Genomic DNA, 26,070 nt, shown 5'->3' on the forward strand with positions numbered 1-26,070 from the left:
TGGGAAATACCAGCTCATCTGCCAGACAAGGACAAATCCATTTGACTACATTTATTCACAATATGTTCCCTTTAAAAAAAATATTCAGTTCTAGACCAAGTCTGAACAAGCTTTCTTCCAGGAAGAAAACTTCACCTCGCCTTGTCTCCACCTCAAAATGTTCTCCCCACCCAATGGCTTACAGAAAGTGCTTAACTTTTGGCCAGGAAGGACCTCAACACCTTTCTCCATATATAAGAGCAGCCATTGACCCTCTAGTATTTGGCAGAGTTTTGTTACCCACAGAAGGCAAACGAATGGCAGCAGGTAACGATCTATCACCTTCACACAGCCTGAAGTCACCATCATGAACATCTGGGAACTGCTTCCCAACTTTGTAAGGGTGCATTCACTAGAGTGAGGCTACTGCTTTCCAAGGATGAATAAATGACCAACTTGTCAAACAGCCCCCTAAATTTAATTGAATGGATGGTGGGTGAAGTGGCTGCCTGCCGCTTAAACTTCACTTGGCATAAAGTGGCCCAAGCAGCAAGTTGTCACATCTACACGTGACTGGAATGAGTAAACACAGCCAGGAGAAAAAAAAATATTGCACTCAAAAAGGTGACAAAAGTAAGCTTTTTATAGAACTGGAAGTGCTGGTCTGAGTGCATACAATAGCCGTTAAAAAACCCCACTCAATTTCTTACATATTAAGTATAAAAAACCTCCATAAACACTCTGTCAACAATAATCTCTGCACACAGTCGTGATTTTCATATCACTTCTGTTTTGGCTGACTCACAAACACGACCTGATAGCATAATTTCATTACTGGCTGAAAGTAGCTTGGAGAGAGAGGAAAGTTTCTTTTCTGACACAGGAATCCTGTGGTTATTCATTCACACGGCACTTAAGGTCCTTCAAGAGGTACTCTGAATTGATCAGGCTTTTTTTTCCTAAAAACATTCAGAATGACTTTACTGAAAATAAAGTAGAGAAGCAAATTAAAACACAAGGATAGAGTTAAGCACAATCTACTTACCACTCCGATGTGACACAGTAAGACCGAGCTCTGAGGATTGATATCAAGTGCTTTCTGGAAATGCATTTCTGCTAGACTGAATTTTTCTTGTTTGTAATAAATCATTCCCAACCCGTACCTGTAAGCAGAGAAACAATTCTGTTAAGCAAGACCAGATTGTAATCCAACTAGTCTTTGTCAGTGAGTACAACCTGGCAGAAATGGTTTACAGACTTGCCAGCCCCATCCAGGGTGGGAAACCATTTCCTGTGGGGAAACAGTTATGTTTAAAATTATCTTGGGTTTTTCCTCAACTGGGCAGTTTGTAGAATTGATACTTGATACGACAGCTACAAAGTGAAAAGCACACAGAAGTTCCTCAAGACTAAGTGGCTTACACTAGCAGATCAAACTTTTAATGCTTTCTCTATTTTTTCCACAGAAAAAGCTGTAAGAAACTGACTGTATCTCAAATTATAAAGGGGCAGAACTCATCTCTCCAACTGCAACTGAAGAACAATCAACCAGATGCGGAGAAGCGCAAACAGAACAAAACAGCTGGGCTAATACAGCCAAGATCTGTGGAAACCAGAAAAGCTCTGTTTTTTTGTCTTCCTTGGGGAAATAACAGTTTAATAAACACCTGAGGCCCACATCTTCTGCAGAAATTGCCACGGAATTGTCAGAGTTGGAAGGGACCTTCTAGAGACCATCCAGTCCAACTCCCCTGCCAAAGCAGGGTTGCCCAGAGCACATCACTCAGGAGCATCCAGGTGGGGCTTGAAGATCTCCAGAGAAGGGGACTCCACACCCTCCCTGGGCAGCCTCTGCCAGGGCTCTGGCACCCTCACCCTAAAGAATTTCTCATGTGAACGGAACTTCCCATGGTCCAGCTTGTGCCCGTTGCCCCTCGTCCTGTCCCTGGGAACCACTGAGAAGAGTCCAGCTCCATCCTCCTTCAACCCACCCTTTAGATACTTGTCAGCATGAATAAGGTCTCCCCTCAGCCTTCTCTTCTCCAGACTGAAGAGTCCCAGCTCTCTCAGCCTTTCCTCATAAGGAAGATGCTCCAATCCCTTAATCATCTTTTTTGCCCTGCGCTGGACTCTTTCCAGTAGCTCCCTGTCTCTCTTAAACTGGGGAGCCCAGAACTGGAGGCAGGGTTCCAGTTGTGGCCTCACCAGTGCAGAGTAGAGGGGGAGAATGACCTCCCTCCACCTCCTGGCAGAAGAGAGCACATGGCTTTGCCCTCTTAGGAAACGACAGCAGTGACAGCATCCCAAAGACAGTTCTCCAGAAGGAGCTCTGCATCACATGCAACAGGAGGAGGGATATAGCAAAACTTACCAAGCATTATAGTGCCTAGGGTTGACTCTGATTGCGTTTCTAAAACAAGCTAATGCTTTGTCGAGTTCTTCTGTTAACACAAATTCGTGCCCCAACAGGGTGTAGGCGTAAGCGTAGTTGGGATCAACTTGAATGGCTCGCTGGAAGAACTTGATGGCAATGTCGTGCTCTCGTTGCAAGCTGAAACAGTTCCCTGCTGCACACCAAGCCTGGCAGAGACATTTTACAACTCAGAGGGACTAAGTTTGAGCTGAACGGATTTTTTTTCTTGTACTGATTTACATAATTATATATAAATTCCCCCCTAGATTAAGAAATAGCAATATTAATAAAATAGTCCTGAGAGAGGCCTAAATACACCTTACAGCTACACAAGCTAAACACAGAAATCAGGAATCTAAGGACACCCAAGAAGTTTGTGCCAATTAGATACTTTGATGACTAACGACTGTTGAAAAGGCTAGAAATAAAACTTCTTAGATATTTAAGAATAATGAAGGGGGAGATGGAACATTCACTTTCACTCTTCAGCTGCCTCCAACTGACAAATCTGGAAATCTGCAGAGCAGCAATTTTAGCAGCAACCTCCTCTTTCCCTCCTGCTCAAGGTTGTAAAGCATCACAGCCCAGGGGCCCTCACTTCCCCAAATTTTTAGCATCACTGCTAAATAGCATAACTGTCCTCCCCTTCTTGTATCGGAATTTGCATTTTCTTCTCTTCAGGCTTTCTTAATATAACTACCAACTGCTTCCTTGGTTTTGATTTTCCCCACTATTGGACAAGTGAACAAGACAACGTGAACAGAATTCTCTCCTCCAACAATATAGAAATCCCAATATAACCTACAGCTTTCTCAACTATTAAGAACACACATATCTATTACTTTTCCTGTGGCACCCATTAAAAGATGCCTGGCTTTTTCCTTATCATGACTTTACGTTACCATCCATTCTGCAGTCTGGCATAAAAACGTGCAACGGTATGTCTGAAAATAAATTCTAAAGTAAATAATGTTTTAAGTGCCAGTGAGTTAACTACAGCAATTAAAAGGTGGTACAGGAAAAAGATATTCCTTATCTTTGCACCCTGGCAGCAGCAGGAGTGACTGACTAACCCATGATCTTCCTGGATGAATGGTGCCAATGCAAATTTAAATAACCATTAACAGATAAAAGGTTTCAACCTGTTCCCTGTAAGCTGATATTCTAATTCTAAGAAGCCATTTCAGGCATCATCAGTTCAACAGACAATCCTGCCACCTCCCTGTCCAGTTTTGCCATGCAGTTCTCACAGGAGACTTCAACTTCAACTAGAACAGAGCTGAGAGCTTTGTTCTGAATCACTGATTTTGCCACAAACAGTTCCCCTCTTCTCATTTGAGACCAGGGCATTCCATACCTCTGGTGAGTTTTTATCCATGTCCGTCAAATCCTTTGAAAGAACCGAGAGGGCAACATCTTTCTGCAGATGCCAGAGCGTAGTGGAATAGATCTCCATGCCTTCTACTCTGTAGTTTTCAATCCTCCTGACTTCTGAAAATATTCTCTCCGCCTAAGAACAGAAATTAAAACTTAAAACAAAATTCCACCCACACAGGTCAAGGTTAGAAGCCTCGTATGTCCAATCAGAGCATTCTCTTTGCTTTTAAGTGTTCTCTGCAGAGCTATGAGTCCTGTAACTTCCCCTTCAAGTGAAGGAAACCACTGTACCCCAATAGTCATGGCCCCAGAAACGCAGCCAGCTCTCCCTACTGCTGACTCAGATTATGTTACTGCTTCTATCATGGTGCACAAGTGAGGCAAAAAGTTATCAGAAAAATCAAAGTTGTAGCTACATTTATGGGCCACTTATGATCATTAGCTGCTGGCATGTATTGCATCCACATTGAGTGCTAAACCCCTCCATGTTGTGCATAATAATTACACAGCAAAAGGCAACATGACAATCACTGCAGTCAACACTGCAGACACAGGGATGGGGACACGCATAAGCACGTGACACACATGTGCTTTATTTTAATTTGAAATTAAATGTTGATATGAGGCATGCCTCATATCAACAGCTGACTAATTAAGTCTTTCTAATGTAGATATCTATTTCATAAACTTCAGTTCCAGGTTTTCCACTCAAAGCAGCCAGCTTTAGGAAACCAACAGGGACTGTAGTCTCAGTTTTTAAAAATACACTATTAAGCAGCACAATGTGCTCCATCTATAATCAAACCATGGGTACAGTTTAAAAACTGCTTCTAGACCCTACTGCATTTGTCTCCTGCACATAAGCTGTCAAAAAGTGTTAAAAAAAACTCCTGAGGAAGTGGGCACAGCAGCTCTCAGGCCAACAGCGACAAGGGGGGTGAAACTCCAGGTTACCCCTAACTGCTCACTTCTGCTTCTGAAGCGGTTTGACATCACCCCAGCTGTGCCAATGCTGCTCTGTCTGAGGCTGCAAAGGAAGCCAGGTCACTGATGTGATCTGTTAACTATAAAATGGCTGACTCACAAACACGACCTGATAGCATAATTTCATTACTGGCTGAAAGTAGCTTGGAGAGAGAGGAAAGTTTCTTTTCTGACACAGGAATCCTGTGGTTATTCATTCACACGGCACTTAAGGTCCTTCAAGAGGTACTCTGAATTGATCAGGCTTTTTTTTCCTAAAAACATTCAGAATGACTTTACTGAAAATAAAGTAGAGAAGCAAATTAAAACACAAGGATAGAGTTAAGCACAATCTACTTACCACTCCGATGTGACACAGTAAGACCGAGCTCTGAGGATTGATATCAAGTGCTTTCTGGAAATGCATTTCTGCTAGACTGAATTTTTCTTGTTTGTAATAAATCATTCCCAACCCGTACCTGTAAGCAGAGAAACAATTCTGTTAAGCAAGACCAGATTGTAATCCAACTAGTCTTTGTCAGTGAGTACAACCTGGCAGAAATGGTTTACAGACTTGCCAGCCCCATCCAGGGTGGGAAACCATTTCCTGTGGGGAAACAGTTATGTTTAAAATTATCTTGGGTTTTTCCTCAACTGGGCAGTTTGTAGAATTGATACTTGATACACAAAAGACTGGCTGAACAGCTACAAAGGGAAAAGCATACAGAAGTTCCTCAAGACTAAGAGGCTTACACTAGCAGATCAAACTTCTAATGCTTTTTCCATTTTTTCCACAGTCAGTTTCTTACAGCTTTTTCTGTATCTCAAATTATAAAGGGGCAGAACTCATCTCTCCAACTGCAATTGAAAAACAATCAACCAGATGTGGAGAAGCGCTGCACAGAACAAAACCAACTGGGGTAATATAGCCAAGATGTGTGGAAACCAGAAAAGCTCTGTTTTTTTGTCTGAAGAACAATCAACCAGATGCGGAGAAGCGCAAACAGAACAAAACAGCTGGGCTAATACAGCCAAGATCTGTGGAAACCAGAAAAGCTCTGTTTTTTTGTCTTCCTTGTGGAAATAACAGTTTAATAAACACCTGAGGCCCACACCTTCTGCAGAAATTGTCACAGAATTGTCAGAGTTGGAAGGGATCTTCTGCAGAAATTGCCACGGAATTGTCAGAGTTGGAAGGGACCTTCTAGAGATCATCCAGCCCAACTCCCCTGCCAAAGCAGGGCTGCCCAGAGCACATCACTCAGGAGCATCCAGGTGGGGCTTGAAGATCTCCAGAGAAGGGGACTCCACACCCTCCCTGGGCAGCCTCTGCCAGGGCTCTGGCACCCTCATTGGAAAGAGGTTCTTCCTCAGATTGGAGTGGAACTTCCCATGGTCCAGCTTGTGCCTGTTGCCCCTCATCCTGTCACTGGGAACCACTGAAAAGAGTCTGGCTCCATCCTCCTTCAACCCACCCTATAGGTACTTGTAGTAAGGTCTCCCCTCAGCCTTCTCTTCTCCAGGGTTTTCTCATGTGAACGGAACTTCCCATGGTCCAGCTTGTGCCCGTTGCCCCTCGTCCTGTCCCTGGGAACCACTGAGAAGAGTCCAGCTCCATCCTCCTTCAACCCACCCTATAGGTACTTGTAGTAAGGTCTCCCCTCAGCCTTCTCTTCTCCAGGGTAAAGACTCCCAGCTCTCTCAGCCTTTCCTCATCAGGGAGATGCTCCAATCCCTTAATCATCTTTGTTGCCCTGCGCTGGACTCTTTCCAGTAGCTCCCTGTCTCTCTTGAACTGGGGAGCCCAGAACTGGAGGCAGGATTCCAGTTGTGGCCTCACCAGTGCAGAGTAGAGGGGGAGAATGACCTCCCTCCACCTCCTGGCAGAAGAGAGCACATGGCTTTGCCCTCTTAGGAAACGACAGCAGTGACAGCATCCCAAAGACAGTTCTCCAGAAGGAGCTCTGCATCACATGCAACAGGAGGAAGGATATAGCAAAACTTACCAAGCATTATAGTGCCTGGGGTTGACTCTGATTGCGTTTCTAAAACAAGCTAATGCTTTGTCGAGTTCTTCTGTTAACACAAATTCGTGCCCCAACAGGGTGTAGGCGTAAGCGTAGTTGGGATCAACTTGAATGGCTCGCTGGAAGAACTTGATGGCAATGTCGTGCTCTCGTTGCAAGCTGAAACAGTTCCCTGCTGCACACCAAGCCTGGCAGAGACATTTTACAACTCAGAGGGACTAAGTTTGAGCTGAACGGATTTTTTTTCTTGTACTGATTTACATAATTATATATAAATTCCCCCCTAGATTAAGAAATAGCAATATTAATAAAATAGTCCTGAGAGAGGCCTAAATACACCTTACAGCTACACAAGCTAAACACAGAAATCAGGAATCTAAGGACACACAAGAAGTTTGTGCCAATTAGATACTTCGATGACTAACGACTGTTGAAAAGGCTAGAAATAAAACTTCTTAGATATTTAAGAATAATGAAGGGGGAGATGGAACATTCACTTTCACTCTTCAGCTGCCTCCAACTGACAAATCTGGAAATCTGCAGAGCAGCAATTTTAGCAGCAACCTCCTCTTTCCCTCCTGCTCGAGGTTGTAAAGCATCACAGCCCAGGGGCCCTCACTTCCCCAAATTTTTAGCATCACTGCTAAATAGCATAACTGTCCTCCCCTTCTTGTATCGGAATTTGCATTTTCTTCTCTCCAGGCTTTCTTAATATAACTACCAACTGCTTCCTTGGTTTTGATTTTCCCCACTATTGGACAAGTGAACAAGACAACGTGAACAGAATTCTCTCCTCCAACAATATAGAAATCCCAATATAACCTACAGCTTTCTCAACTATTAAGAACACACACATCTATTACTTTTCCTGTGGCACCCATTAAAAGATGCCTGGCTTTTTCCTTATCATGACTTTACGTTACCATCCATTCTGCAGTCTGGCATAAAAACGTGCAACGGTATGTCTGAAAATAAATTCTAAAGTAAATAATGTTTTAAGTGCCAGTGAGTTAACTACAGCAATTAAAAGGTGGTACAGGAAAAAGATATTCCTTATCTTTGCACCCTGGCAGCAGCAGGAGTGACTGACTAACCCATGATCTTCCTGGATGAATGGTGCCAATGCAAATTTAAATAACCATTAACAGATAAAAGGTTTCAACCTGTTCCCTGTAAGCTGATATTCTAATTCTAAGAAGCCATTTCAGGCATCATCAGTTCAACAGACAATCCTGCCACCTCCCTGTCCAGTTTTGCCATGCAGTTCTCACAGGAGACTTCAACTTCAACTAGAACAGAGCTGAGAGCTTTGTTCTGAATCACTGATTTTGCCACAAACAGTTCCCCTCTTCTCATTTGAGACCAGGGCATTCCATACCTCTGGTGAGTTTTTATCCATGTCCGTCAAATCCTTTGAAAGAACCGAGAGGGCAACATCTTTCTGCAGATGCCAGAGCGTAGTGGAATAGATCTCCATGCCTTCTACTCTGTAGTTTTCAATCCTCCTGACTTCTGAAAATATTCTCTCCGCCTAAGAACAGAAATTAAAACTTAAAACAAAATTCCACCCACACAGGTCAAGGTTAGAAGCCTCGTATGTCCAATCAGAGCATTCTCTTTGCTTTTAAGTGTTCTCTGCAGAGCTATGAGTCCTGTAACTTCCCCTTCAAGTGAAGGAAACCACTGTACCCCAATAGTCATGGCCCCAGAAATGCAGCCAGCTCTCCCTACTGCTGACTCAGATTATGTTACTGCTTCTATCACGGCGCACAAGCAAGGCAAAAAGTTATCAGAAAAATTAAAGTTGTAGCTACATTTATGGGCCACTTATGATCATTAGCTGCTGGCGTGTATTGCATCCACATTGAGTGCTAAACTCCTCCATGTTGTGCATAATAATTACACAGCAAAAGGCAACATGACAATCACTGCAGTCAACACTGCAGACACAGGGATGGGGACACGCATAAGCACGTGACACACATGTGCTTTATTTTAATTTGAAATTAAATGTTGATATGAGGCATGCCTCATATCAACAGCTGACTAATTAAGTCTTTCTAATGTAGATATCTATTTCATAAACTTCAGTTCCAGGTTTTCCACTCAAAGCAGCCAGCTTTAGGAAACCAACAGGGACTGTAGTCTCAGTTTTTAAAAAATACACTATTAAGCAGCACAATGTGCTCCATCTATAATCAAACCATGGGTACAGTTTAAAAACTGCTTCTAGACCCTACTGCATTTGTCTCCTGCACATAAGCTGTCAAAAAGTGTTAAAAAAAACTCCTGAGGAAGTGGGCACAGCAGCTCTCAGGCCAACAGCGACAAGGGGGGTGAAACTCCAGGTTACCCCTAACTGCTCACTTCTGCTTCTGAAGCGGTTTGACATCACCCCAGCTGTGCCAATGCTGCTCTGTCTGAGGCTGCAAAGGAAGCCAGGTCACTGATGTGATCTGTTAACTATAAAAGGCAAGAGAAGTTTTGGGTTTTAGAACTCAAATTGTTTCAGTGATGTAATTTACAAGACTGCAGCACAGTCACATCAGCACAGCCGTGGGTGAAGATGGGAAGAGGCAAGAGGAGATCCCAACAGTTGGATGCAAGAGGAAATAAGATTTTTTTTTTGAATGTTAAGTGTAACTCAGCTTCTTCAGGAAAGCTCAAATCACTACTGATGCAGATTTAGGATCTAAATCCATTCCAGGTATAACTTTTATGCTTATACAACCATCTCAACTGTAAACTTCCCAGAGCTTTGGCAGAAAGTCTGCAGGTTTTGTGCAAAGTTCTGCAAAACAAAAGTGAAAAGAGTAAGAGCCAACCCACACTGCTCCTACCTGCATATATTCTGCCAGTTCGAAGTAAGCTCTCCCAATTTGGCACAGCACCCAGCCAGTGTTGTAGTGGTGGGACGGCAAATGGCTTAAGATATTTATCGCTTCTTTGCAGTTGTACGAACACAAGGCTAAATAACCTTTCCCCATGTCACGAAGAAGGCTCATCAAACCTTCTAGGAAAAAAATACAATAAATAAAAGTGGAAAAAAAGAAGAGACAGCTGAGATTTATTTACTTGAAACTGGTAATCCCATAAACTCTTCATTGTGGCAGGCACCGCTCCTGAATTCGCCTATGAAAACCTTTCAGGAGATCCCAAACACAGGCTTATAGGCTCTTAACTTAAGCATAATATCCTAAAGATCAACCTTTTTAATGCAAGTCAGATAGTAACGACTTCTTAAGCCAACAACAGCATAATCAGAGAAACTCTGAAGCTCAGGGCAACTGGAGTTTTGCATTTACAGCAGCTATTCAAACATTTTGTTAGGTCTGAACCCAGTTTCCACATGTCTGGTATCCATGGATACATCTTCTCGCTGCCTGGAAACACTACTGAGCCAAAAAGAGAGGAATTCAGCAGTTTGTCTAGGATTTTCTGACAATCTGAATAAAGACTTGCTTTTAAACAAATGGGAAATATGAAGAGAGGGCAGACTACACCAACCCCATTTTGAGGGAAGGTGACTGGGTTACTCATAGCACCTTTGGATCACTTCCCAAGCATCTTGCCTGAAATATATTTTAATCATTAATAAGGATCAAGTGCTTGCAAGATATATCTGCTTGCAACTAGTCACTTTCAATACTTCTTCACATGGCCTTTGTAAATTAACTAGAAAATAATGATTTCAACCAGTTTTTATATTTATACAGAAGTGATAGCTGCAGGGTAACTGGGAAAAGAAAGAAGCAACATGGATTTTTTTTTTTAAAAAAATATTCAGTTCTAGACCAAGTCTGAACAAGCTTTCTTCCAGGAAGAAAACTTCACCTCGCCTTGTCTCCACCTCAAAATGTTCTCCCCACCCAATGGCTTACAGAAAGTGCTTAACTTTTGGCCAGGAAGGACCTCAACACCTTTCTCCATATATAAGAGCAGCCACTGACCCTCTAGTATTTGACAGAGTTTTGTTACCCACAGAATGCAAATGAATGGCAGCAGGTAACGATCTATCACCTTCACACAGCCTGAAGTCACCATCATGAACATCTGGGAACTGCTTCCCAACTTTGTAAGGGTGCATTCACTAGAGTGAGGCTACTGCTTTCCAAGGATGAATAAATGACCAACTTGTCAAACAGCCCCCTAAATTTAATTGAATGGATGGTGGGTGAAGTGGCTGCCCACTGCTTAAACCTCACTTGGCATAAAGTGGCCCAAGCAGCAAGTTGTCACATCTACACGTGACTGGAATGAGTAAACACAGCCAGGAGAAAAAAAAATATTGCACTCAAAAAGGTGACAAAAGTAAGCTTTTTATAGAACTGGAAGTGCTGGTCTGAGTGCATACAATAGCCGTTAAAAAACCCCACTCAATTTCTTACATATTAAGTATAAAAAACCTCCATAAACACTCTGTCAACAATAATCTCTGCACACAGTCGTGATTTTCATATCACTTCTGTTTTGGCTGACTCACAAACACGACCTGATAGCATAATTTCATTACTGGCTGAAAGTAGCTTGGAGAGAGAGGAAAGTTTCTTTTCTGACACAGGAATCCTGTGGTTATTCATTCACACGGCACTTAAGGTCCTTCAAGAGGTACTCTGAATTGATCAGGCTTTTTTTCCTAAGAACATTCAGAATGACTTTTCTACTGAAAATAAAGTAGAGAAGCAAATTAAAACACAAGGATAGAGTTAAGCGCAATCTACTTACTACTCCGATGTGACACAGTAAGACTGAGCTCTGAGGATTGATATCAAGTGCTTTCTGGAAATGCATTTCTGCTAGACTGAATTTTTCTTGTTTGTAATAAATCATTCCCAACCCGTACCTGTAAACGGAGAAATGATTCTGTTAAGCAAGACCAGATTGTAATCCAACTAGTCTTTGTCAGTGAGTACGACCTGGCAGAAATGGTTTACAGACTTGCCAGCCCCATCCAGGGTGGGAAACCATTTCCTGTGGGGAAACAGTTATGTTTAAAATTATCTTGGGTTTTTCCTCAACTGGGCAGTTTGAAGAATTGATACTTGATACACAAAAGACTGGCTGGACAGCTACAAAGTGAAAAGCACACAGAAGTTCCTCAAGACTAAGTGGCTTACACTAGCAGATCAAACTTTTAATGCTTTCTCTATTTTTTCCACAGAAAAAGCTGTAAGAAACTGACTGTATCTCAAATTATAAAGGGGCAGAACTCATCTCTCCAACTGCAACTGAAGAACAATCAACCAGATGCGGAGAAGCGCAAACAGAACAAAACAGCTGGGCTAATACAGCCAAGATCTGTGGAAACCAGAAAAGCTCTGTTTTTTTGTCTTCCTTGGGGAAATAACAGTTTAATAAACACCTGAGGCCCACATCTTCTGCAGAAATTGCCACGGAATTGTCAGAGTTGGAAGGGACCTTCTAGAGACCATCCAGTCCAACTCCCCTGCCAAAGCAGGGCTGCCCAGAGCACATCACTCAGGAGCATCCAGGTGGGGCTTGAAGATCTCCAGAGAAGGGGACTCCACACCCTCCCTGGGCAGCCTCTGCCAGGGCTCTGGCACCCTCACCCTAAAGAATTTCTCATGTGAACGGAACTTCCCATGGTCCAGCTTGTGCCCGTTGCCCCTCGTCCTGTCCCTGGGAACCACTGAGAAGAGTCCAGCTCCATCCTCCTTCAACCCACCCTTTAGATACTTGTCAGCATGAATAAGGTCTCCCCTCAGCCTTCTCTTCTCCAGACTGAAGAGTCCCAGCTCTCTCAGCCTTTCCTCATAAGGAAGATGCTCCAATCCCTTAATCATCTTTTTTGCCCTGCGCTGGACTCTTTCCAGTAGCTCCCTGTCTCTCTTGAACTGGGGAGCCCAGAACTGGAGGCAGGGTTCCAGTTGTGGCCTCACCAGTGCAGAGTAGAGGGGGAGAATGACCTCCCTCCACCTCCTGGCAGAAGAGAGCACATGGCTTTGCCCTCTTAGGAAACGACAGCAGTGACAGCATCCCAAAGACAGTTCTCCAGAAGGAGCTCTGCATCACATGCAACAGGAGGAGGGATATAGCAAAACTTACCAAGCATTATAGTGCCTAGGGTTGACTCTGATTGCGTTTCTAAAACAAGCTAATGCTTTGTCGAGTTCTTCTGTTAACACAAATTCGTGCCCCAACAGGGTGTAGGCGTAAGCGTAGTTGGGATCAACTTGAATGGCTCGCTGGAAGAACTTGATGGCAATGTCGTGCTCTCGTTGCAAGCTGAAACAGTTCCCTGCTGCACACCAAGCCTGGCAGAGACATTTTACAACTCAGAGGGACTAAGTTTGAGCTGAACGGATTTTTTTTCTTGTACTGATTTACATAATTATATATAAATTCCCCCCTAGATTAAGAAATAGCAATATTAATAAAATAGTCCTGAGAGAGGCCTAAATACACCTTACAGCTACACAAGCTAAACACAGAAATCAGGAATCTAAGGACACCCAAGAAGTTTGTGCCAATTAGATACTTTGATGACTAACGACTGTTGAAAAGGCTAGAAATAAAACTTCTTAGATATTTAAGAATAATGAAGGGGGAGATGGAACATTCACTTTCACTCTTCAGCTGCCTCCAACTGACAAATCTGGAAATCTGCAGAGCAGCAATTTTAGCAGCAACCTCCTCTTTCCCTCCTGCTCGAGGTTGTAAAGCATCACAGCCCAGGGGCCCTCACTTCCCCAAATTTTTAGCATCACTGCTAAATAGCATAACTGTCCTCCCCTTCTTGTATCGGAATTTGCATTTTCTTCTCTTCAGGCTTTCTTAATATAACTACCAACTGCTTCCTTGGTTTTGATTTTCCCCACTATTGGACAAGTGAACAAGACAACGTGAACAGAATTCTCTCCACCAACAATATAGAAATCCCAATATAACCTACAGCTTTCTCAACTATTAAGAACACACACATCTATTACTTTTCCTGTGGCACCCATTAAAAGATGCCTGGCTTTTTCCTTATCATGACTTTACGTTACCTTCCATTCTGCAGTTTGGCATAAAAACATGCAACGGTATGTCTGAAAATAAATTCTAAAGTAAATAATGTTTTAAGTGCCAGTGAGTTAACTACAGCAATTAAAAGGTGGTACAGGAAAAAGATATTCCTTATCTTTGCACCCTGGCAGCAGCAGGAGTGACTGACTAACCCATGATCTTCCTGGATGAATGGTGCCAATGCAAATTTAAATAACCATTAACAGATAAAAGGTTTCAACCTGTTCCCTGTAAGCTGATATTCTAATTCTAAGAAGCCATTTCAGGCATCATCAGTTCAACAGACAATCCTGCCACCTCCCTCTCCAGTTTTGCCATGCAGTTCTCACAGGAGACTTCAACTTCAACTAGAACAGAGCTGAGAGCTTTGTTCTGAATCACTGATTTTGCCACAAACAGTTCCCCTCTTCTCATTTGAGACCAGGGCATTCCATACCTCTGGTGAGTTTTTATCCATGTCCGTCAAATCCTTTGAAAGAACCGAGAGGGCAACATCTTTCTGCAGATGCCAGAGCGTAGTGGAATAGATCTCCATGCCTTCTACTCTGTAGTTTTCAATCCTCCTGACTTCTGAAAATATTCTCTCCGCCTAAGAACAGAAATTAAAACTTAAAACAAAATTCCACCCACACAGGTCAAGGTTAGAAGCCTCGTATGTCCAATCAGAGCATTCTCTTTGCTTTTAAGTGTTCTCTGCAGAGCTATGAGTCCTGTAACTTCCCCTTCAAGTGAAGGAAACCACTGTACCCCAATAGTCATGGCCCCAGAAATGCAGCCAGCTCTCCCTACTGCTGACTCAGATTATGTTACTGCTTCTATCACGGCGCACAAGCAAGGCAAAAAGTTATCAGAAAAATTAAAGTTGTAGCTACATTTATGGGCCACTTATGATCATTAGCTGCTGGCGTGTATTGCATCCACATTGAGTGCTAAACTCCTCCATGTTGTGCATAATAATTACACAGCAAAAGGCAACATGACAATCACTGCAGTCAACACTGCAGACACAGGGATGGGGACACGCATAAGCACGTGACACACATGTGCTTTATTTTAATTTGAAATTAAATGTTGATATGAGGCATGCCTCATATCAACAGCTGACTAATTAAGTCTTTCTAATGTAGATATCTATTTCATAAACTTCAGTTCCAGGTTTTCCACTCAAAGCAGCCAGCTTTAGGAAACCAACAGGGACTGTAGTCTCAGTTTTTAAAAAATACACTATTAAGCAGCACAATGTGCTCCATCTATAATCAAACCATGGGTACAGTTTAAAAACTGCTTCTAGACCCTACTGCATTTGTCTCCTGCACATAAGCTGTCAAAAAGTGTTAAAAAAAACTCCTGAGGAAGTGGGCACAGCAGCTCTCAGGCCAACAGCGACAAGGGGGGTGAAACTCCAGGTTACCCCTAACTGCTCACTTCTGCTTCTGAAGCGGTTTGACATCACCCCAGCTGTGCCAATGCTGCTCTGTCTGAGGCTGCAAAGGAAGCCAGGTCACTGATGTGATCTGTTAACTATAAAAGGCAAGAGAAGTTTTGGGTTTTAGAACTCAAATTGTTTCAGTGATGTAATTTACAAGACTGCAGCACAGCCACATCAGCACAGCCGTGGGTGAAGATGGGAACAGGCAAGAGGAGGAGATCCCAACAGTTGGATGCAAGAGGAAATAAGATTTTTTTTTTGAATGTTAAGTGTAACTCAGCTTCTTCAGGAAAGCTCAAATCACTACTGATGCAGATTTAGGATCTAAATCCATTCCAGGTATAACTTTTATGCTTATACAACCATCTCAACTGTAAACTTCCCAGAGCTTTGGCAGCAACATTTAAAAAAATCTTAAGTGTAACTCAGCTTCCTCAGGAAAGCTCAAATCACTACTGATACAGATTTAGGATCTAAATCCATTCCGGGTATAACTTTTATGCTTATACAACCACCTCAACTGTAAACTTCCCAGAGCTTTGGCAGAAAGTCTGCAGGTTTTGTGCAAAGTTCTGCAAAACAAAAGTGAAAAGAGTAAGAGCCAACCCACACTGCTCCTACCTGCATATATTCTGCCAGTTCGAAGTAAGCTCTCCCAATTTGGCACAGCACCCAGCCAGTGTTGTAGTGGTGGGACGGCAAATGGCTTAAGATATTTATCGCTTCTTTGCAGTTGTACGAACACAAGGCTAAATAACCTTTCCCCATGTCACGAAGAAGGCTCATCAAACCTTCTAGGAAAAAAATACAATAAATAAAAGTGGAAAAAAAGAAGAGACAGCTGAGATTTATTTACTTGAAACTGGTAATCCCATAAACTCTTCATTGTGGCAGGCACCGCTCCTGAATTCGCCTATGAAAACCTTTCAGGAGATCCCAAATACAGGCTTATAGGCTCTTAACTTAAGCATAATATCCTAAAGATCAACCTTTTTAATGCAAGTCAGATAGTAACGACTTCTTAAGCCAACAACAGCATTATCAGAGAAACTCTGAAGCTCAGGGCAACTGGAGTTTTGCATTTACAGCAGCTATTCAAACATTTTGTTAGGTCTGAACCCAGTTTCCACATGTCTGGTATCCATGGATACATCTTCTCGCTGCCTGGAAACACTACTGAGCCAAAAAGAGAGGAATTCAGCAGTTTGTCTAGGATTTTCTGACAATCTGAATAAAGACTTGCTTTTAAACAAATGGGAAATATGAAGAGAGGGCAGACTACACCAACCCCATTTTGAGGGAAGGTGACTGGGTTACTCATAGCACCTTTGGATCACTTCCCAAGCATCTTGCCTGAAATATATTTTAATCATTAATAAGGATCAAGTGCTTGCAAGATATATCTGCTTGCAACTAGTCACTTTCAATACTTCTTCACATGGCCTTTGTAAATTAACTAGAAAATAATGATTTCAACCAGTTTTTATATTTATACAGAAGTGATAGCTGCAGGGTAACTGGGAAAAGAAAGAAGCAACATGGATTTTTTTTTTTTCCATTCAGCCTTAAACACAGTATAAGTTTATAGTATAGTACAGGTATATATATAATATAGTACAGGTAAGTATAAGTTTTACTCGAGTATATACAGTATAGTACAGGTAAGTATAAGTTTTACTCGACTACAGTCCAGTAGTGTTCAAACAGACCTGCTGCTGCCTTCTGTAGCGTAAAAGCCTGGATCTGTGGTGCAACAGTAGAAATTTTCCCTTCTGAAATGATGGAAGAGTCCAGCTTGGTTATTTCCAAACCGTCATTTAAGTTTGGTTGGGTTATTCCTCCCTTATTCGTTTTACTTTTTGTTTTTCTGTTTGGAATCTTAGGCGGAAACTTCATTTTTAATTTTTTGCTATTTTCCTGCAAGTAAGAAGAGTAAGAGTTACATATAAAAAAAGGCTTTTAAATTCAGAAAACTAAACTTGGAAGCGAGTTGTGTAAAATTACATTTATGTTTCTTTGCAGCCTTAACAACCATGCCCAACTACTAACTTCATGAATGTTTAGTGCTTCATTTTTAAACAGCAAACATTCACATTGCCTAAGTACAGTCCATGAGTATTTGCACTTTGGTGTTCTGCTCCATGGTTTGAAGCGCAGAAGACACCTGAAAATAACTTTGTTTCAGGAAAAAAAAAAGTATCTTCTCAAAATGACTTCAATAAATATATTGGAACAACACAACCTCTTCTTAAACAGGTTGATATCTAGCAGCACCACTGCATTTTTCAACCCACTGTGTATCTTTGCTTTTGTTCATGATGCTCTTCTTCCTACTATTACAGTTGAGCACTTGAGATCTTAGAAAAATAACATATTATGGCATCATGACGTGTTTTTGTACAGCCAGATCCTTCAGAAGTTCTTCTCATTATAGAACCTGTTCCTAAGCTGCTAGAATTGCTGTGCATATGGGGAAATGATTAGTCAGTCCAGTGGTGTGGGTAAGAGACCGCGCTGAGGTCTGCAGTGTGGTACCTTTGTTGTAGAGCTGTCACTAGTAAACAGGCGAGAGCTTCTTCGAGGCAGCGCGTTTGGTGGAGCAGCAATTGTCGGGCTCAATACCTGAGGTGTTGTACTGAAAACAAACAGCACATTAAAAGAGTTACATTTTTAATAAAAGCAGCTTTTATCTTTGCCTTAAACAAAAATGCTCAAGTACTATAGTGCAGATATTCCCGTTTCAGGGGATAAGAACTCCAAATCTACCTGTTGCATGTCAAGAACAGGAGCAGGATTTCCTTCCAGCTACTTTTTCATTTACTGATGAAGTGATCTAACTGCAAAGGAGATTTGAAACAAACAGACCAACCACGACGCACGAGCCTCCTACTTATACACTGGAGTTATTTCACCTAACAAAAAAACCCCACACTTCTTCCTCATCCAGAGAGGAATTCTGCAGGAACATCCACACAGGTTGGGCAAATACAGCACCAAATTCCTTCAAGAAAGCAAATTCAAAAGGTAATTTCAAGGTTTGTTTTATTTTTGTTCCCCTACCTTGTCTGTGGGCCAGAGCTCTGTGTTTGTGCAACGAGAATTGGAGTGACCTCCCGGCTGTTGCCGCTCTGCGAGAAGACAGATTTTGTTCCAGCCTGGCTTATCCTGCTGACAGCCTGCACAACACAAAGTTTCTACAGGTTTGTTATTATGTCACTGAGAAGTCACAATCTCTGCTAGATGAAAGCAAATTCATTCTGCCTACCAAATGCTGCACAAAGGAGGATAAATATAGACTTTTAGCAAAGAAACAACCCCCCCCCATTCCAAAGAGGAAGCATCAAAAGTATTTCCCATTCTACCTGTTAAAGTGCCAGTAACACCCAGTTTATCAACTTCATACACATTATTTGAAAGAAATAAAATCTCCATCTAGTGGCAAGAAACTGTATGTTAAGATGTTTGTGCATGAATAAAAGGGAATGAAGATATGTCATATTTAAAGTTCTTTCTCCGCTGAAAGTTGTACAAAAAACCTAAACATGAAAGAAAATGATTTCTGAATTATCACATTACAACCCCATCCAGAAGCCATTCCCCATTAACACCTCAATGAGGCGCATGCTGTACAAGATCTGAGCCTGCCGCTCTCCTGCTCAACGTAACTTTTCATAGCATAAATTAGTATTTCACAAATTAAATCATTACTGGACTGGCCTTTGGAGCAGATCCAGAACTAAACTGTTTCCTCAAGAGGTGATCTGCATTGTGCAGCACAGAACATTAGTATACAGAGACCTATGCTCAGGCTAACAGGGAGCAGCAAGCTCCTGCACATCAGGTAACTAACACATTGTGTACACACACATGCTTTTTGTACCTTTTATTAGCTATAGGTTACAAGCATGTACTATGACTTAGCACCAGAACATTGTCAGGTATTTTCAGAGAATAAAACCAGGCACTTTGATGCCCACTCTGGCATAACTGAAGTGTGGGAACTTTGAGTTGTCATAAGGTGACTCTGAAGCCGAGACCTAAGGCACAAGTTCTGACAAATTCATTGTCTGGTGTGTAGAATTCCTATAAAAGATAAAGAACAGATTCTCTCTCCCCCGCCTTTCAAAGAAATCTTAAACCCTATCTTCCTGCCCCCTCCAGGGACACTAAGATTCAACTCAGCAATGGCTTTTTGGAAGAGATGCTCTTTAAGACACCAGAAATGGGATCGATGACAGCACAAGCAACCTCAGTTTATGCATTATCTGACTTTTAATGTTTTGTCCTCCCCTTCTCAGTTTCTCTGTTATCAGAGGGCAGCCGAGGCGGGCAGCAGGCACGCTTGCCCACTCAGATAGGAAGCCTTGGGATCCATCCTAATGTTTCATTCATTTACGTAAGTGTTTCCAAGGAAACTGCCTCCGTGAAGCCGTGCACGTTCTGGCCACAGCTACGCCCAACCTTCCCTAAGTGGGTAATTTGAAGAGCAGAAGTGAAACTGGCCAAGCAATTATTTGAACTGGACAAAGCACCTATCAGAACTCTAAGCTGTTTATTAAAATGTATTAAACATTTGTGTTTAGGTCCTAGCACAGATGCATTGGGACAGAAAGCAGATGCGTGGATTAGCAAAAATTAGCAACAAAGCAGCAGCAATTCTGACTTGATTCCCCAAAGCTTTTCACCCATCATGTAGCACACACATGAGATTAAATGCAGGTGAGTACTACACTGAAGAGCTGCACTTTGCTAACTATTTCAATTTTTCAGACAATTTACCTTCCCACGTATGTACAACCACAAGTCAGTGTTTTCAGATGTACCACCAAAAACTGGTTGGTCCTGAGCAACTAGAGGATGGGAACTGGATGAGCCACAGAAAGCATATTTCTAGCAGCCTGGTTTAGCACAGTCCAGCCCCACAGAAAAAGGAAAAAAATAAATAAAAAAGCAGGACTAAGAGAACTGATAGACAGTGTTGCAGTAATAAGATGCTGAAAGACAGGGTACCATAATGGCTCATGCAATGAGATTCCAGAGTTCCCAGTCACAGGCTTTAGAAAACCATCCAAAAAAAAAAGAAAAAAGTTATCTGCTTACTGACTTTTATTCTTTTAAATATTGAGCCAATGAGAGAAGAAAAATGCCTTTTTTTAACAGCTCCCAGCCTTCACTTGCAGAACGGCACAGCAAACTGAGCACCAATTCGTCCACAGCATCAAATTGGAAATTCAAATTCTACATTTGGAAGGATTCAGCACTATTACTTGCCTTGAGCTTTACTTTAAAGAGCTAGTCACCCACAAAACACTAACATCCCTCATGCAACTTCTAGATTTACTAAAAATACAGGGAAAAATCCTCGGGTTTTTTTGTTTTTAGAAAGGAACAAATGGTTCTTCAACTGTCATCAACATTCCACCTCTCATTTATCGCTATGGCAACTATGGCAGTTTCTTACTGAGTAAAAAAAGACAATTTTTAGTTTCCTCTACACAAGACTGAGCTGAGTGAAACAGCACCATTCTATCAGTCAGCCCTCCACAGACCACCAGCAGTATTCCCATTACTCTGGTCTGTAAACAAGTCAAAAAGAGCTTGGAAGAAAGCTGCGGCTTCAGCTCACTTGGCTTCAAATAATCCTAGAAGCCTCATTTCTGAGAAAACATTGATTAATTGTTCAGACTCAGTGTCTATACGTTCTCCTCTGACAACAGGGGGACAGAAGATACAGCACCTTCCTCAGGCTGCCTCCAGCAGCAGTCAGACAGTCTGCACATGGGGAAAAAGGGCTTGTTTTCATTAGAAATAAGAGACTATTGCTTCTAAGAGTTGAGAAAACAAGAACCTGTTTTGCTAACCAAAGGAAGTGACATGATAAGCTGGAACTATTTACAACACAGACATCTTTACTTGAGATAGGGTGTATTTTTTTTCCTTGCTGCTTCACTTGCTTAGCTGAAAAGAAGATTTTCAAAATAAAGAAAACACTACTACTGAGGTTTTTAGAAACAGTTGTTGCAACGTAACAGAATATTCTACAACAAATTTTATTTCAACTAACACTTCAGAAAGCCTAAAAAGTTGTCAGGAAAATACCTGACCAGTTTTAGTCAAATTAAACCATTCCCCTTGCCCCCAGTCTCACTAGCCTATAAATATACATGAGCTGGTAAACAACATTGTTTTGCAGTATTAAATAACTGCTAGTAAGAACATGTATTTTTTCCCTAAAAAACACACTTTATAGACAAATTAGACATTAATTTAATTCTCACTAAACCCAAACCATTTCTAGAACTAAAGGAGGCTGCAATCAGTTCCATGCTCAGACAAATTGTTTTTCAAAACCAATTGTGTGAACAGTGGAGAAGTTGGGTTCTCCTCACTGTCAGCACAATTCAGCCCCCGTGCAATGTTTTATCTACAATATGGATTCTTCTTTAGAGTTCACTGCAGTGTCAAACCCATAGAACAGCAATCACATTTTGGAATGCAAGATACCTTCTTTGAAGGTGCTCCTGTGGATGGCACATCAATTACAGAGGAAGAGTTTGTGTAGTTTTGTAAATACGATCCATCTCCAGGGCTTGGGGTTTCTAGTGGCAAAATTCCAAAGCTGAGAACAAAAGGAAAAGGAAGGGTCAGTGTCTGAATGTCAGACCATGAGAGCTGGCCTGATTCTGTGGTTAAAACAGAGACCCAGATGATCAACTTAGCTTCAGAACTACTTAATTGATTTGTGGTAACCCTCTAATATCTTACTACCCTCATCTACTTGAATAGAAAAGATTCTAGAAAGAAGAAAAATTTTGGCACTGAAAGGGTTATCAAGCCTTGGAATGGGCTGCCCAGGGAAGGGGTTGAAGCCCCATCCCTGGAGGGAGTTAAAAGAGGGTTTGACAGAGAGCTTAGAGACATGGCTTAGTGATGGTTTTTATCAGAGTTAGGTTGATGGTTGGACTCGATCTTAAAGGTCCTTTCCAACCTTGACAATTCTATGATTTTAGAGATATATATCTATGTGGCTCTTCAGAAGAGAGCGATTCTTCAAGGAAAGCTCTTCAGAGTAGCTTTTCATAATTTATGAAACACATTCCTTTAAAGATCTTTCCAGTGTGAACATCGCAATAAACAATATACTGAATCAACAGTTCTTCTCTTCTAATCAAATACCAACTCCTTGTTTAAAAAACAGAAGAGATCAACGCTAGGACCAAGAGCAGTTACTGAAGTTGCTTAACTTTCCCTTCTGCAGCATTATTTATAATTTGCTATCAACATGCAAAACAGAAGAGATCAACGCTAGGACCAACTGAAGTTGTTTAACTTTCCCTTCTGCAGCATTATTTATAATTTGCTATCAACATGTGTTCTCTGGTAAGTTGTGCAGCACCAGACATCTTGCCCATTTCAGATTACAACTATTATTAACAGCACAGAAAAGTTCTGTCTACAACTATCTCAAGGACTTACCTTGGAGTTAAAGGGCTCAAAGCCGCAGGTCCCCCCAGTAAACTTCGCCCAGTTTTTGGTTTATTTTGAGCCTGTTTAGATAATATGGCAGTTCCTGACCCCAGAGGGACAGCATCTGGTGAAATTACAGCCGAGTCAATGTAAGACATAGAAGAATCTGTGTTCAAGGAGGAATATTTTGAATTGGAGGATTCTAGGTTGATTCTGTTCAACTCCTGAAAAAACACAAGGCAGCTTTAGATACTCACAGTGTAGTTTCTAATTAGCCTTTTTCAATTAAGCTGGAAAGACTGCTTTAACTACAACCATTTTAGGAAAACTCACAATTGTGTCTTGCGGCGTTTCCATAAGGACAGTCTCAGGCTGCCTGTGGGATATGTTGTGATTAGAGACCAGCGTTGTGCAGGTGTTAGGCAGACAGCTGCTGAAGTTCTGTAAAGATGTTAATTTAAATGTTTGGTCAGGGTCTGGTTTTTCACCTGCAAGATTGAGAAGAGATTTAAATAGTTATTCCTGAGTCTACACACCAAATATTCAGGCTGAAAAAAGGAGGACGGGGAGAAAGTAATTTAGAAGGGGTGTGTTCTAATATTGTTGTTTTAAAACCCCTTACACTAAATCAAGTGTTTTTCACAACAAAACCCTGGACAACCAGTTTTATTAAAAAACAGATTTGGTTTTTAAAAGTAATTCTCAGAAGCATACTTTCTAAGGGTCTACTAACTGTAGGCTGGAAAACGTGGTGGTGTTAGATCCCAAAACGTGTAAGTAGTAAAAATAGATGAAAACAAGACAAAAGCTCTAAACATTGGTAGAATATTTTAAATGAATTGTTGCTCACAAAACCACTCCCAGAGAATTCTGCTGGCATTTTCCTTCCTAGTTCTGGACAAGTAGTAAAACAAACCTTGCCACATGGTGATGGCAAATGAGAAAGCCTGAAATAACCACAAGGGTAGAAAACCTCCTCACTAGTACAACAGTTCTGGAGACTCACCTATTTCACATAGCGATTCGAAAGGGGACCAGAGGAAAGGATTTAAACTAAGGCTCTTTTGGTAACATTCTGATCCTTTGGCAAGCCGGTCTGTCTTGCTGCAAAAAGAATGTAACAGTTTATAGGGAAACTTAAGAAGAGCACTTTTGTTCAAGGATAGCTTTCCAGAAGAAGAGTCGAAAAAGAAAAACACATTGAGTGTCACAGCAACAGCCCTCATTTTTCAAGCCACAGAGTAATATTGGGCTCTTTTGAAGTTATTTGACATATTTAGACGCATGAAAGTTAGAGTTACTGTGAGTCCTTGAAAGAAGTTACACAAGCACTAGTACAGCTTGAGAATTTTCATTTTAGAAAGATGCTGTTCTTCACAACAGTTTTATTCTTTTTTGCAAACAGCAGCCTGTTACCCTTTCAGCCATTCTAAATACCTAGGGATAAGAAAAACCTTTCAGCCATTCTAAATACCTAGGGATAATATTTTTGCATATAAATTAGGGGCTAAATTGAACACTTAAGTATCTGGCTACAAAGATAAACTACTTCTGAAATAAATTTTTTTGAGAAAAGGTCTACAGGGAAGAATCTAAACCCCCCATTATTCCTATTCAATCTGTTCACTTTTACCGAAACTTTTCTTGTATCTAAACAAAAGGAAACTGCTCAAATTTGTCAAGTTATTCTGACAGGCCTCAAAACTTTCATTTGAGGGTTACAGCTAAACATCTGTAAAACAGATAACAGAAAAATCAAAGTGACAACGTGGAGAAACAGGCCTTGAGAGTTTCTCTTTGGGAAGAACACAGAACTAACCCAGAGATAACAAAACAAAAAACACCCACACTCTTGAATTGCACACTTAACCTGGAAAAAAGGAATTTGTTTTCAGTCAGAAGCTCTAGGTATAAGATAAACTATTCTTGCATCCTTCAACTGAGATGGTTTCCACAACTATCTACCTGCATCTATCATACTCCAAGACCGTGCAGGCCACATAACCCAGAGACAGGTGTATCCTGTGCTGACTAAAGATATATTTGACCAAAACTGGGCTTGCTCAAATAGAAACCCCCAAGTTTTATTAGACAACATAAAAAAACAAACAACATTACCAGTAGACATGTCCCAGTAAGGAGAGCGTAAAGCATGCAGAGTCACCAAACTCCATAACAATGTCATCATGGCTTTTCTGTTTATTCAAGACTCCACCAGATAAGATCTGCTCTCCTTCTGCAAGCCTTTTTAAAAAACAAGAGGTTTAAAGGGGTTACAAGGCTCACAGTATTGGTAGTCCAGTGTTTTCACCCTGCTGCAAACAAAAACAGAAATCCACTGTCAGTGCTCACAAGTTTCAGACCACTCACAAATTAGTTCCTGCAAATTAATTTTAAATAAATGAGGGATTCCTGTAGCAACACGGAGGTATGTGATACTCGAACATCTCTACTGGGAGGGAAGAAAAACAAAACAAACCCAAAATCCCACACAACTCCAAACCCAGAGATGTGTAATACAGTATGACTTTTCCAGAAGTGACTAATCTTAGGGAGAACACTAAATAGAGGACAAGAAAAAAATCTTCTAGACACTTTGTTTTTGAAGGCATTTTGCCTAGTGACGTATCCCTGTAAGAAACACAATCTGTAAGGTTCTGTGCACTCAGTAAAGATTCAGTATTGGGATACGGACCAGAATTTGGATTTTAACACCTTGCTTTCTTGCAAGAAGAGGCTGAAAAGGAGCACAAAGGCTCGGCTGGCATCTACCCCACCTGCAGAGAGCAGCACCACTCACAAGGAATGGGTCACTCATTATTAGGCTTGAAAATGACTTCATGCAACTTCTGAGGGCATGAGATGCTCTTCTGGCTTTTGAGACTGACACCTGCATAAACAAATCATCTCTTCTTGCCTCAACTGGAAATTACAGCTGTAGGTAGATGCTTCCATCAGTATAGACCATTCCCACAAGAAAACAAGGTACATCTGTATAAATGAGCTCCTACAACTGTAACAACAGCAATGACAGTTAAATTTAACAAATTCTAAAGACCATGTTTAAGAAATCCCACCTATCTAATGGAAATCAGTTCAGAAGCTGATGTACTACACGCACACGCCAGACTTTGTAAAAGCAAGGGAAGGAACGATCAGCTTCAAATTTATTCCACTGGGACCTTCCCAAGAAGAGCATTAACATGATTTCCCTTTCAACAGAAGATGCAAAGAAACCTGTATCCTAACAGCTCCAAAAGTGTTGGAAGAGTGTCAAAAGAAACACAACAAGTCAAGACATCCTCGCTAAAGATGTCAAAGGACTCGCCTACTAAAGAGAGTATCAAAGACTCAGAAGCTTCCCCTGCTGCCTCTAGAGAGGCCTG

The 26,070-nt window shown here is 41.4% G+C and overlaps 1 protein-coding gene across 5 annotated transcripts in view; it reads right to left on the reverse strand.

Annotated features, from left to right (window-relative positions):
• Window positions 1-26,070, reverse strand: part of CDC27 (cell division cycle 27) — a 57,599-nt gene that overhangs the window by 18,019 nt on the left and 13,510 nt on the right. The window contains exons 4-15 of one of the 5 annotated variants that reach the window (XM_014956497.1): window positions 24,803-24,928; window positions 23,691-23,788; window positions 23,018-23,172; window positions 22,694-22,908; window positions 21,722-21,836; window positions 18,278-18,411; window positions 17,753-17,852; window positions 16,927-17,134; window positions 15,839-16,011; window positions 14,225-14,377; window positions 12,826-13,034; window positions 11,485-11,602 (exon numbers count right to left, since the gene is read on the reverse strand). In XM_014956497.1, coding sequence (XP_014811983.1) covers window positions 11,485-11,602; window positions 12,826-13,034; window positions 14,225-14,377; window positions 15,839-16,011; window positions 16,927-17,134; window positions 17,753-17,852; window positions 18,278-18,411; window positions 21,722-21,836; window positions 22,694-22,908; window positions 23,018-23,172; window positions 23,691-23,788; window positions 24,803-24,928 — 1,804 coding nt within the window. Of the gene's footprint in view, window positions 1-11,484; window positions 11,603-12,825; window positions 13,035-14,224; window positions 14,378-15,838; window positions 16,012-16,926; window positions 17,135-17,752; window positions 17,853-18,277; window positions 18,412-21,721; window positions 21,837-22,693; window positions 22,909-23,017; window positions 23,173-23,690; window positions 23,789-24,802; window positions 25,000-26,070 lie in introns of all 5 variants that reach the window. The other 4 variants (XM_014956498.1, XM_014956500.1, XM_014956499.1 and 1 more) reach the window with 4 other exon arrangements.

This window comes from Calidris pugnax, unplaced genomic scaffold (assembly GCF_001431845.1).
Source record: "Calidris pugnax isolate Ruff unplaced genomic scaffold, ASM143184v1 scaffold167, whole genome shotgun sequence".
Lineage (NCBI taxonomy): Eukaryota > Metazoa > Chordata > Aves > Charadriiformes > Scolopacidae > Calidris > Calidris pugnax.